Genomic DNA, 13,228 nt, shown 5'->3' with positions numbered 1-13,228 from the left:
CATCCTCCCCAAAGAGGGGTTTTATCTATACACGGATAACTGTTATCTCGTTTTATGCCGATAACCCTTGTTTCACCCACCACGCGACGCGAAAAGCGTCTCATCGGTAATATTGCAATAACGGTATGGTACAAGGGGCATTGTGAACGAAGTGATAAAAAGTGCGTGATGCTTTAACAGCAAATAGGTAAAAATACTTATAGCGTGGTAAGGAATAGACGCTGTGCGAGCAAAGCCATCGTCGCACGCTGAAAAAAATCACTTTTGCCATGCTGCGCGATTTCAATCCAAATCCACTTGCGATTCAAGCAGCACGCCTTGGTAGTAGTTTGACAACATTAACACTTATTACTTTTAGGTATGAATATAACACGCAGTACCCACAATTGTCTTACTATGCATGACCCCCAACGTCATCGTCATTGGGGTTTTACGACACACCTAGCTGGTCAGGCTGTATGGCGACATCTACCTCTCGTCCTAGTAAGAATGGCACGCACGGCAGGGAATCGAGCCCGTACCTCCGATTTCCGAAACAATTTCTACTATCTGGAGTCCTAGCAGGCACAACCTTTCGCATTGCTTACATACTACGCCTAGTTTGGCAGGACACGGTTTACATGTAATGCTTCGCTTGAACAGCATTCCATTAAGCTTATTTGGTATTTAATTATACGCTGAACAAGGGGAAACATCTCGCAGGAGTGTGATGACGATGACAATAATGATAATAATGATGACTGGAGTTTCAGGGCCCGCCGATGTTGGAACTCATTTTGCGCCCCGGGACTGTCAATTGCGTCCGCAAACATACAAAATGATTTTGCGTCATCACAAGCTAAAACTTGTTAAGCTTTAACATTTTGTTCAGTTTTATCCACTTAAGCCATTGCAAAAATGCAGGTAATTGACAGCGTGCCAGCTGACAAACTGGTGTGTTCCTCTGATACGCGCCGTATGTGGATATCAGTGCTCTATATATTTTACGTGGACGATTGTTAGATATATCAGCTATGGATACATCAGCCTATGGACCATGCTGTTGGTTTGTCCACTGGATCATTACATAATGAGGAAAACTTCATCATTATACTGACTGCTCTCAACACAGCACGATAATGGCCATTCGCGATGTGTGCACCTTGCAGGAACACTAGTGTCTCTCAGAGGAATATCTCTTCATTTTCAGTATTACAGGAGATCCGCCTCACGGTGATCTCCGGTCTTCCGCCCAGAATAGCGGAAGCTACAGCTATAGCTTCTGCGTCCCATCGGACGAACTCAGTCGTTTCTGCACGTGCTGTCTCGCACGCTACGCGAAACTAATTCTGGACAGACCATCAACAGGCATTCGGGGAACGACACGGGAGAGATAAAAAGATAAAAAGAAAGTATCGATAAATGGTCATGTTAGCAGCAGCGTAATCACACCTCGTGGTTCGTACGTCAAAGATTCGTACTTGTTCCCTAAGCCCTCTTCCGTCTAAGTGACTCCTCTTCGCCTGAATGACTCCTCAGACTGTCCAGGCATCATTCCAGACTGCACCCGAATGTTGCTCTCTAAACCGGACTGAGGATCTGGTGAGCCGGCCAGTGTGCATCACCTTCCTCCCACGCACAGCAGCAGGCTGGACAAAGCAGACAGAAAGTGCGCGGCCCGCCGAATCACCTTCCTCCCACGCACAGCAGCAGGCTGGACAAAGCAGACAGAAAGTGCGCCGCCCGCCGAATCACCTTCCTCCCACGCACAGCAGCAGGCTGGACAACGCAGACAGAAAGCATGAACATATTGAAAGCCTTCAGGCACCTAAGATTGCGATTAGGCCAAGCGGTGCACAGGGACTGGGACACGGTCTGATGGGACACAGGGACTGGGATACGGTCTGGTGGGACACAGGACACAGTTTCACTTTTTCCGCGCTTAGTACGTTAGGTAGTCTATAAAAAACTGACAAATGCGGCATCATGAACGGACAGGCACATTTAATGCTATTGAGATAGCAATCCGTTACATGCAAAATCACTAGGTCAGCTGAACAAGCTACATATACCGGATCGAGGGGATGCCAACGCACCAGCGGTGTCCAACTCAGATAGACTACGCCTATTTCTGGCCCATCTAAAGATGAATTTTACGCTGGCTGTTGCAGATTGCATGATAAGGCGTGGGCTTTTCAAGGATCAAGATTATGCAACAGCGAACTGCTATGAAGTTGAAACAGGAGCGTTTTAACAGTAAATGAAGGCCAAGGGCACAAGTTGTGAAATGCAACCGATGGTGGCCGCGAGGAACATTTGGTTTGTACTGTAGGATGCCGAATCGTTACACCTTAGGAAATAGCCTTTTTCGCGCCGTACGGGCTGCTTTATTCTGGATGTGCTCATGGCATGTCAGTGGCCATTTTCAGCCAGCAGTGTTTAACCTCCAAAGCGGCGCTGTAACTGTCCGTACACTGTAGTGAAATGTTACATTTTTAGCTGCGCTAGAACAAGTACTGTCACAGTACATCGAACATCGCTCCACGCTGCACGCATCCGAATTTCTTCCACGCACTCGCATGTTTCGAAGCATGCCACCGACACGTTCAGGTTTGGCACACTTGTTGCTTAACACCTTCCGTTGACACTTCGCCGACCTCGTTCCCTGCGCGGTACAAAACGGTCCGGTAACACACTCAAGTGGCACACTCCAGTGACACACTCCAGCGGCACACTCCAGTGACACACTCCAGCAGTACTCTGGTCCAGCCTCGCCAGAAACAGCGGTACACTTGGTCCAGGCCACACTTCAGCCGCACCATGCGCAAAACACAGAATACACAAGCAATTTTAGTTGCTGAGGTTTTGCACACAGACGCGGGAGGTGACAGCTCAATGGCAGCTGTGTGGAGCTAACTCGGCCAGCATATGTACACACACGGGAACGCGCCACCCATTTTTAGCTGGAGGGGGAGGTGACATACTTTTCCAGGGGGCCTCCTGCACAAAATGGGTCCTCTTCACGGGGGCCTGCGGGGCAGTGCCTTTGTCAAGGATGTTCCTCTTACATGTGGTATGCACCAATATGAATGCAAATAAACGTCAACTATACCAACATCCGAGCAATCTATTATGATAAACACAGCGATTTCCAGATCCAGCAAAGGGTCCCTCTATCTCCACACAGAGCCTCCATAAAACCCCTTCTGATACGAAGAGGACCGCCTAATCCAGAACAGGATCTTTCCGACTGACAGAGGGATCTCCAAGTCCGGCAAAGAGGCTCACTCTCACAAAACAGGGCATTCTAATCGGGTGTGACGGCCTCCTGGCACACCAGGGCCCTCCTCATTTAGAATAGGGGTCCCATGACATGTAAACGATGCCTGCTAATCCAGAACAGGAAACCCCTGGTTTGTTACGGGGACATACTAAGTCAGCAAGAGGCCTTTATACCACAAAATGGGGTCCTTTGATCCCAATCCGCTTTTTCTGAGACCAAGCAGTACCCCTTGCACGCACACGCATGTTTCAAAGCATGCCACCGACACGTTCAGGTTTGGCACCCTTGTTGCTAAACACCTTCCGTTGACACTTCGCCGACCTCGTTTCCCGCGCGGCACAAAACGGTTCGGTAACACACTCAAGTGGCACACTCCAGTGACACACTCCAGCGGCACACTCCAGTGACACACTCCAGCAGCCCTCTGGTCCAGCCTCGCCAGACACAGCAGTACACTTCGTCCAGGCCACACTTCAGCCGCACCATGCGCAAAACACAGAATACACATTCAATTTTGGATGAACAGGAAAAAACCGTCAGTTTGGGAAAGAGGAGCCTCACAAAATTTTGAGGGGACAAAACATACTCTCCACCCGCCGGCAGGGGGCAACTGTCCCACATGCACTTCTGCCGCGCCGCCCCTGGCCACGCGCATGCACATACATATCAGCCATGTTAGCCATCATTTAATGTCCAAGCTCGCGTGCTCCCGAATCGGTGGAATCGGTGGAATAAAATAAGCCAGAACAGGCCTTATGTTTTGTCCAGATAATATATGGGCTGCGTGGTTATCCTCTCCACTTCGCAGAGAAATGCAGCTGTTAGAGGGAACGTCATCATCCCTTGAATCACGGACGGCGGAGTTCTCTACGACGTCCCCTGCAAGTTCCTGTCAGTGTCCGTTCGCCTGTAGATTTCCGTGGTCTTCCAGACCATGGTCGTCGAGAGCAGCACGGCGAGAACCAAAGCATAGTTGAGCCAAAGTGTGTGTTCACTCAGCGGCTTGATCAGGAAGAGCAGGAGCGATAGAGCGCTGATAACGTTCATGCTGACACTCATGACGGCGCCGATCACGTCAGCAGACACAGGGTAGCTGAGCTCAACAGCATACTCGTACAGCAGAGGCGATGTCGAGTACGTGAGCGAAAGGCAAAGCAGTGTTGAACAATACAGCCTGGGCAGCGAGAAAGACAGCCACTGGGCGGCCAGCGCCAGTTGCCAGCAGTAGCTCACAGCTGCACCGAGGAAAAGGCCCATAACCGTGGCCTTCATGTGGCCTCGGAATATGTCTGTCAGGCGGGCTACAAACAGCGCTGCCACACAGCTGATGACACACGCCCAGAAGCCGAGCCAGCCGGCGTCATCCTGACTGACGCCCAGCGGAGCGACGTTGATGTTGAACACGGAGAAGTAGGCGGCCTGGACGCCCCCCGCACAGGAGTACGCAGCCACTACCCACGGCAGGTCAGGAGCTTTCGCCGCCTGCCGCAGCCCGCTCCAGAACGACGCGGTGGCCGCAGCGGCGCTGACGGATGGTGGCAGCGGCGGCCGCGACGGGAAGTACACGAGCGCCGCCAGGAACAGGGTAGTCACCAGGCCTGCCTCCACGTACATCAAAGTCATGATGTCGCTGCGGGCGGCGTCTAAGTCCGCGGCCGGGTCGGCACCCCCTGGCTGCCGCACGATCAGCAGCCCGATGAGAAAGGCGCAGCTGCCGCCCAGCTGGCTGGCGATGCTGGGCAGTCCAGTAGCCGTGGTGCGCTGCTCGGGCGGGAACCACAGCGCCGAGATGTGGGGCGGCGTCGCCATGGCCATGATCCCGGCGATGCCGTTAAGGAAGGCACCGGTGAAGGCGGTGGCCGTGAAGGCGGTTTGCTGAGATGAAACGCAACGGATGGCTGTGCCGACCGCCATGTTACCGGCCATGAGCAGTATAGGCGGGTCGCACGCCGTACTTGCTCAACACCCAACAAAAGGGCACGAGGAATACCACAAAAGTTATTGGGCCCATGTTGGCCAACATGGAGATTGTTGTGTTGCTCCAGTCAGGAAAGGCAGATAGGGAGGCGGGAGTGACTGGGCCGAACGTGTTCCAAACCATACACTGGAAACAGCCCAGCAATGAGAACACGAGCAGGATGTACCAGCGTCGCGTGTACGTCTTGAGCGGGCCCGAAGACGTCGGGGCAACCGTGTGGTTGGCCGGTATGGCAGACACATGGTGCACAGACACACGATTACTTTCTCTATTTGCCTCCGCTTCAGAGCCTGGAAAGAAAAATTAATTAATGAAAAACGGCATGCATGTCAACTGCTTGCATGTATTGATTGTATTGCACACATAATTACGCACAACACAACTGGCATGTGACGGCAAACAACTAATGACAGCACGAAGATTTTGGACCAGTGCTGTGCTAATGCATTGAGCTGGGAAGGTCCCACTTTGGCAACAGCTCCCCCCAGACAATACGGGTTATTTCCCGGAGGCGGCGAACGACATGTGGCACTGCAATACGACGGTGAATAAGGCAGGGTCCCAATATGCGAAACAATTAAGCTATCACCACGCTGGAGCCTAATTGGACCTTTTCATATCAATCAGGGGTGCTGCAGCTGTCGCAAACCGTTGTCCTCATGACAACCGCCATAGCATCTCTACTGTCGTGTATAAAAGAGCGTTTGTGATTGGTTCAGCAGGCGGCAAAGGCCTGTTTTCGAAAAGCGAGCTAGTTGAAGTTTCAACCAGTGGGTCACTATGGACCACGTGATAATCCCATTCCCAAAGCCAAAGTGCGCCTAGAAGAGAGCCACCGTGGATATGCCATAGGAGCGAAACCAAAACTATAGCATAACGTTTCCGTTGAATTTGCGTGATAATGGCCTCATGTCCGAATCTTTTTGTCCGAACAGAATATTTGAAGCAATCGCAGCATTTACTACACAAACATTTGACAAAGTGTGTTGGAAGCAGTACAGAACACGCGCGTGAAAAAGCAAGGCAAATGAAACGTATTGCTCTCACAGTGGTGAGAAGAGAATCCAATGTGACTTCTCCCGCAGGAGCCCAAGAGCCCAATTACTTCAAACCGAAATTGTGGGCTAATCAAAAGGTTTTCGAGAAAACTGGTGATACTGAATAATTTGTATGCATCTGATCTAGCAATTAGTGAAAAGCAAAAGCGTGACATACTCCCTTCCAGAATAGCGCCATAACCGAGTATGGAAATGTCAGTAAACAATACAAAGTCAAGGACAAATATGCAAGAACGCCACGGCAAAAGGCTAAAAAGCACGCGCATAACCATATTTGGCTTATGCAGACAGTGCACCATTAGCACCACACCTCTCGACAAGTCAGAGTACGACAAATGAGTCAGCCCGCCCGCTACAGTGGCAATTTTGACACGTCCAATCTGGCGGGAACTAACGTCATAAAGACATCCCTTGACGCAACCAAGCGATGACGTAATGAGGAACACATTACGAAATAGTGAAATTTGTGGTTTATACCAGTCTTTTATGCTTCAAAGTAAGCCAATAGTTACAAGAACGTAAATTCAATCATGTTTGATGCTTCCCTTAAATCTTCAAATGCGGGACATTCCCTTTAAGCTACGGAGCAACGTGGCTTGGCGACCTTGGCAAGTAAACACGGTGAGCCATCGAACACCTCAGCCTGGTGCCAGCAGCACAAAAGGAAATACCTGAAAGGGAATGCTAAAATGGGAAAAAACGCTCAGGTCTGACAGGTCTTTCGTCAACCGAGCTCAACCCACTTCAGCGTGGATAAGTTCACATCCACTCCGGAGGTTCCACTTCGTAGGTCCAAACATTAACATGCATAATTGTGTTATCTGATTTATATGTGATGGATTATCCACCAAATGGCATATATCAACAGACACTTACCTGCCTCTCCAGTCATGTCACCTATAGTTCTGAGCACGCTGGGACCTATCTCCTTCAAGAACGCACTGTCGCGCACGGCCAAAACTGCATCCGTGTCATTGTCTAGAGACATCGATGACGATCGGACCTCCACGCGTGCGCTGCCGCGGCCGGGCCACTTGTAAATCGGCCGAGGTTCAGCGCGTCCTTTCCAATGGGCGGCTGCCACAGTCCGGCCACACCCAGAAGTCCTCTGAACATCTCAACAAGGCCAGATAGATATAGGGGTAGCCAAGCGTTAATACACAGATAAGCCAGCTTAAACTCCTGCCGCGGTCAGCCTTGAGACGCTGCTGCAGTAATGGACATAAATCGAGGTCTGAAAAATTTGGCTCCAGGTGGTAACTGACTGCGCCTAAATTTCCAGGATGGTATTGGGTACAAACAGTATCGAGTAACAATGGGCAGCATCCAAATCGTAAAATGAACTCCTTTTCGACCAATTCTTACTCAAGTTTATACAGGTGACCCTTCCATGCAACAGGTAATAATCCATAGATAATTTAACTCATACTAGCGCCCTGCTATGCTGCGGCACCACGATACACGCATTCCTAAAAACATCTCCGGCTACGTGAAGACAAGATCGGAGACGGCTGCGAATCGCATGACACTATCTCTGTGCAAGCTGTCACCATTTCTGATCACTGCCTCCTTGACGTCCGTTCCGCGTCGAGCCCCGAGCATGTCCGTGCCCGGCACGAGACGACAGCGGCGCCCCCTATGCGGGCGGACGGCGTCGGTCGCGAGCGTGGACTCACCGAGCCGGCAGAACTCGGCGGCCACGTTGAGGGCCAGCTGCTCACACCAGGCCTTGGTCGGACAGAACACGAGCACGCCGTGGCCGGCCGTGACCGTCTCCAGGCAGAGGTCGGTCACCAGGTCCGAGTCACTCTGCCGACGGACGGCGCGGTCGTTGGGCGGCACTCTCGTCAATCACCGAATGGCGCTCATTCCGAAGGGCGACAGTGACATCGCTTTAGGTCAGCTCCAGGTCAGGGCCGCTCCGGACTGGCCGCATACGACATTCGCTTGAGGTTATAAAACGACCGCTTGCTTCCCCACAGTCGGTAAGATTCGGGGAGCCAACCAAATAACGCTTCCAATGTCCAAGCGTCCCCGCTCTGCGGTATTGCCGCACCCGGCTACTTTTGCGTACCGCGCGAAGCAACAGGGACCCGCCAGAGGCCAGAGGGTGTGCAAGGCTTCAAGATCACACCAGACCTGGCCGCCATGAGGCTGTCGGAGACGGAAAGGCCGCCTGTCGGAGCGCCAGCAGTTGGGCGCTCCTCGCTCCACGTACCCCCGTGCCGAGCGAGGTGTCGACGGCGCGGACCGGCCGCAGCTCCTCGTCGTACACAGAGGCGGCCAGCTTGGCGTACTGGCGCAGCGGCACCGGCCGGAAGGCGGTCACGTAGAGACCGGCCGACAGCCAGCCGGCCAGCAGCGCCAGGTTCGGCAGCGTGGCCGACATGCCCACCAGCTGGATACGGCGCTCCGGACTGCCGGTCGGCCACGGGCGGTCAGCAGGGGAGGCAGCGGCGAGGGCACTGGGACTCCCGAGGAGGAAATCGTGCACATTTACGCCTTTATCATTTACCCGCGTCCCACGTACCACATCCTACAGCTTATTCCATAGTCATTTCGCTATTCCATCGTCATTGCGTCAGAGCAGCCCTATGTTTGCGGACGCTCTATCAGTATAAGTGCAAAGCAACACAGTAGCAATGCGGGTCACGACGGGCAAGGATTGCGGTAACGTTTCGTGACCTCCAGAACTGCACATTTCGACCGCCTCCCCCCTCAATTGCCTCCCTGCCCATGAAGAATCACGTGACGCCCACCTCTCAGTCGCCCTGTTCATGAAGAGCAGCTTGGTGAGTAGCACCTCCAGGAGGTAGCCGCGGCGTGGGTCCCCGAGCAGGTGCAGCTCGTCTGCTACCAGGCAGCCGACCCGGAACAGCGTCCGCTCCTCCATCAGCCTGCAGCACCAGCGCCGGCTCGCCGGCTGATTATGCCGGCCGCATCCTCCAAACAACGTGGCGGCAGCGTGGCGGCCCGGTTTGCACCGCATGGCTGCAGCGGTGGCACGTGATGCAGCGAAGGCTGTAGGTGCTGCGGCGGAGACGCCCAGACGATGGGCGGGACGCGGTGGAAGGGCCTCGTCATCCTTCTAGTGACGATGGCGATGGTCGATGGCGCCCACCATTCTCAGCGGTTCGATGTTGGGAAAGTCGGGTGGCTTACATTGCGAGAAGTGTAGAGAAGGGATGCAACGAAGGTGGGTGGGTGCCAGGAGGGGAAGCACAGTCACACAGCCACAGCTGCAAACCCCAGTGGCAGGCGGAGACGCTCACCTGTTGACTAGACTGTTGGCTTTCTCGATGGTGCACACGGCCACATCCACGCGCTGCAGGCCGCCGGGTGGCGCGTGGCTGCCGTGGAAGCCGTCCACTCTCAGCCCGGAGCCGGCACACACCCCCTGCCGGTCAGTGCTCAGAGTCAGGCCAAGGTCAGGGGGTTCAGGGGTCAGGGGTCAGAGGCCAGGAGTCGGAGTCAGAGGTTCGAGATCCGTTGTCAGGGGTCTGGGTCAGATGTCAGGGGTCAGGGGCCGGGGTCGGTGGTTCTGGTCAGTGATCAGGGGTTTGGGGTCAAAGGTCAAGGGTAAGACGTCATGGTTAGGGGGCGGGACGCTGAGGCAGGGACAGCGAGGCGCCAGCACCGCATAGCTGGTTACAGGGGTGTGAGACCGAGCGGTACGTGTCGAGAAGTGTCCAGTCAGGGACGACACAGCACCCAAACACGGACAAAACACGGACTGCATCGCGATGACACCACACAAGTCATACGCAGATTATCAACAAAACGCAGACTGCATGCACGAAAACATGAGATGCACGCAGGACTGGTGATGCTCTCGGCGCCGCTCTGCCTGCTTCATCGCGCACCTAATTGTACAAATTGCACCAGTCTATGGCCAAACTGCATGGTCAATTGCTATCCTATCAATTCCTATATTCACGAACCACATTCCACACCAGCCTGTATTCGCCCACATTGCGTCTGTTTCTGAGGTTCATGTCCATTCCATGTCTTGTGTACTGTCCATTCTATGTAAGTGCACCTGAGTGCTAGGAACTATTGATAGGAGATATCCTCCTTTCGGCAAGCATGGCGTATTCCACACTCGGTGCGCCTTGCTAGAAATTAATACCTAGCTTTTTGCATAATATTTTACCCAAGCGTCGAAACCTTCCAAACACCTCTTGACAGTTGCCTTCCATGTTCAAAATCGAGGAGCAAAGTCGACATTATTTCAGTTGGCCTCTCTGCTCATAGCGCGTAGGACAGGAGCACTCGCAGAGTAGTCAGCGGTCCAAAGTGGGCGCTGCCCCTGCGTACCTGCAGGTAGAGCGTCTTCTCGCGCGCCAGCGACACGAAGGGCACCACCACGATCGCCTTCCGCTTCTGCTGCGTCACCCGGCGTAGCATCAGCACCTCGGCCACCAGCGTCTTGCCTGCGGGCGCAGGCATGATAACGGTACAGACTCCGGCGGCGCAACGTGTCTTCTCAGCGACAGCGGGAGGGCCGTGGCGACTGTTCGAGCCTGGAGGGCACACCGCACGCTGCGCACAACGTTTGACCTTCCTCCACACGGGAACTTCATACACGGCAGACCGATCTCAACTGGGCGCTGCGCCACAAGAGCAAGATCAACTGAGAGCGATCAAACCTCGGAAGTTGTATGCATAACCCATTGGTAAATGCAGCGAACAGATGGTATATTTCACAACTTGTAAAGGGCACAACTATTCCGTATTCACATGGGCGACACTGTCAGAGTCCCCACGACAAACAGCGCTGATGGGGACATAAGCCGCGCATAAAATGTCGCTTACTGTACTTGGTATAGATTCGGTAGCTCCGCGCGGAAGTCACCTACAAGGCTCAATTGACAAAACGCTAAAAACGTTAGTAGTGCATTAAGCACAGATGGGTTGTCACAACTAACAAGCCAATGCGCTAGTGCGTCGTGTTGAATCCTGACAGCGAAATGCACTAAGTTCGCCGCACTGGGCGATTCAGTTCATAACATGCCTGGAGATATATATGGTTGACATGAATAAATGCAATCATCGCCGGCCAGAAACCATGTTCGGACGAGCCCCATACGAGGTAATGCTCTACTCACGCCATTAACCTCGGCATTGGGCCTGAGCCAAGAAAAAAAGATCAGTGGACAGCACAATACCCCAGTACGCCAATGATACTAGGTTCGACACATCCACGGATCATTTACAAACCAAAGGCTTTAGATTCCACCGCTTATTTAAAAACGGACCTTGGATCCTGGTCGCTATTTGGTCTTTTGTATGCAACAACTCTGGATAATGCTTCCTGTTGGTTTTTGTATAATCCGACCCTACATCCTGGTTATATTTTTCAGTTTGCAAAAACAGCTTTGGATCCTGGTTTCCGTTGGCTCTTATACTGATACCAGACCCCGGATCAAGTTGGAGGAAAAACTATAACATGAACAACGCTGTAAACGATGGTTATGACCCAGACCGTAACATCTGTCTCCACTTCGCAATGTCCACCGCCGGCTTTCTTTTGTAGCGTGATGATCTGTAACTAACGAGCTTCCGTGGTGGTTTAAGCTTACCTCGGGATACTTTATTTCTTCAGGTTTGTAATTACGCGCTCGGGTGGGGTCAGTTTGCCCCCGCCCCGAAGTGTTTCCGAAATTATTCCAGAATAGCGTGGCGTAGCCGCGCCAATTGTGGCACAGCTGTGTAGACAATTGAATAGCGGATTGCTTGGTACAAAACAATTTAGATATACCTGATAAGGTCCCTGACCTACGGCAGGTCAGTCAGGCCATGGATTCAACGAACATAATTTCTAGGGGATCGTTCAATTTGATAAAACAACGGAGTGTTAGACGACGCCACACATTTTTGTGATAGTTTCTTAGGCAATACAACAATTGAATTAACAAACTGCATTGACACGGAGTCTTGTATGAAGGTCACACCAAAGTCAAATCTGGTGCTTATTTTGAATTTATTCATAACAGGAAGGGAATTCTACATCTTCCATGGACTTATTAACGGTCAGAATACGTCGCCGACTAATGACCCCAGGTCAACGTTGTGTTTGTAGAAACGTACTGTCTACGGCAATCCTTGACGCTTATTCAAACACAAAAATCAAAGCAGCCTTGTATGATTTTGGTCACTATGACTTTCGAAAGGTCACACAGGGCCAGTGACCTTAGATAAGCACCTGTGAACTTTTGCTTAGAACAGGCATCTAGGTTCACAGTGGGTGCATGAAAAGGGACTGGGGGCACTTTGGACACTAATCTAAAGTTTGACCTTGTCCGAATTTATATGACTCGTTCATGACCGAAGAACCACAAATATCGACAGAAGTGAGTTCACGTACAGGCCAACACACCCGGTGAATTTGGTGTCTTTAACTCTCTTAGTTTTTTTAGATCTGAAGGGGTCAAATTAACCTCCTCCCCCAACCAACCCGAAGGAAGGGCACGCAACCGGTCACTAGGGCGCGTGTTAACATGTTTTCAAAAGTTGAAAGCTTAGCTTGTTAAAAAATGTTCGAAAGTGATATCGGAAGTAATGTATTTTTTAGAGAAAAAATGTCACATTCATCAACTTATCGTGAGTTCTTGCTGGATCTGTGTAAATTGCAAGAAAGGTCAGACTCCTGAAAAATGCCACAAGCAGGAACCCAGTACCTGCTGAATCTCTGGACTGAAATGGACACTGATTCCTGCTGGATCCCCTGACATTTTTTCGTGTTCGATCTCATTGCCCGCTGTGGCAATCCAATGAACATAGGTTTCGTCCCGGACCAAGCTGGATCCTGGTCTTTGCCGGATGCCTCGGTACATATCCAGGTTGGACCTTGTTTCTTTCTGAGTTCCAGCATAATAACATGCTCATCTTGGTCCATTCTGGATGGCTCGGCATTTTTCCAGGCTCATA

The 13,228-nt window shown here is 52.0% G+C and overlaps 1 protein-coding gene and 1 long non-coding RNA gene across 2 annotated transcripts; both read right to left on the bottom strand.

Moving 5' to 3' along the window:
- Positions 1 to 4,129: 4,129 nt before the first annotated feature.
- LOC119100120 (solute carrier family 49 member 4-like) lies at positions 4,130 to 8,448 on the bottom strand. The gene is made up of 4 exons (XM_037223233.1): positions 8,443 to 8,448; positions 7,975 to 8,107; positions 4,856 to 5,160; positions 4,130 to 4,681 (listed from the first exon to the last, which is right to left on the bottom strand). Exons 1-4 carry the CDS (start codon positions 8,446 to 8,448, stop codon positions 4,130 to 4,132), a joined length of 996 nt encoding a protein of 331 aa, XP_037079128.1.
- Positions 8,449 to 8,626: 178 nt separating this feature from the next.
- LOC119100961 (uncharacterized) lies at positions 8,627 to 9,679 on the bottom strand. Its single transcript, XR_005094485.1, has 3 exons — positions 9,571 to 9,679; positions 9,058 to 9,195; positions 8,627 to 8,715 (listed from the first exon to the last, which is right to left on the bottom strand). It is a non-coding gene; the product is annotated as an uncharacterized LOC119100961 (long non-coding RNA).
- Positions 9,680 to 13,228: the final 3,549 nt, after the last annotated feature.

Source organism: Pollicipes pollicipes, unplaced genomic scaffold (assembly GCF_011947565.3).
Source record: "Pollicipes pollicipes isolate AB1234 unplaced genomic scaffold, Ppol_2.1 Scaffold_4881;HRSCAF=5763_pilon_pilon_pilon, whole genome shotgun sequence".
Lineage (NCBI taxonomy): Eukaryota > Metazoa > Arthropoda > Thecostraca > Pollicipedomorpha > Pollicipedidae > Pollicipes > Pollicipes pollicipes.
Note: the sequence above shows the minus strand (reverse complement) of the source record. Positions and strands in the feature narration are given on the sequence as shown.

What these genes read in the sequence shown, in the direction of transcription:
- LOC119100120 (XM_037223233.1), bottom strand. An exon ending in CGCCGAGTTCTGCCGGCTCG is followed by an intron (nt 5,161 to 7,974) that starts GTGAGTCCACGC and finishes CGGTCGGCACAG; the next exon opens with CCATCCGTTGCGTTTCATCT. An exon ending in TGTACGTGGAGGCAGGCCTG is followed by an intron (nt 4,682 to 4,855) that starts GTGACTACCCTG and finishes GGGGGCGTCCAG; the next exon opens with GCCGCCTACTTCTCCGTGTT.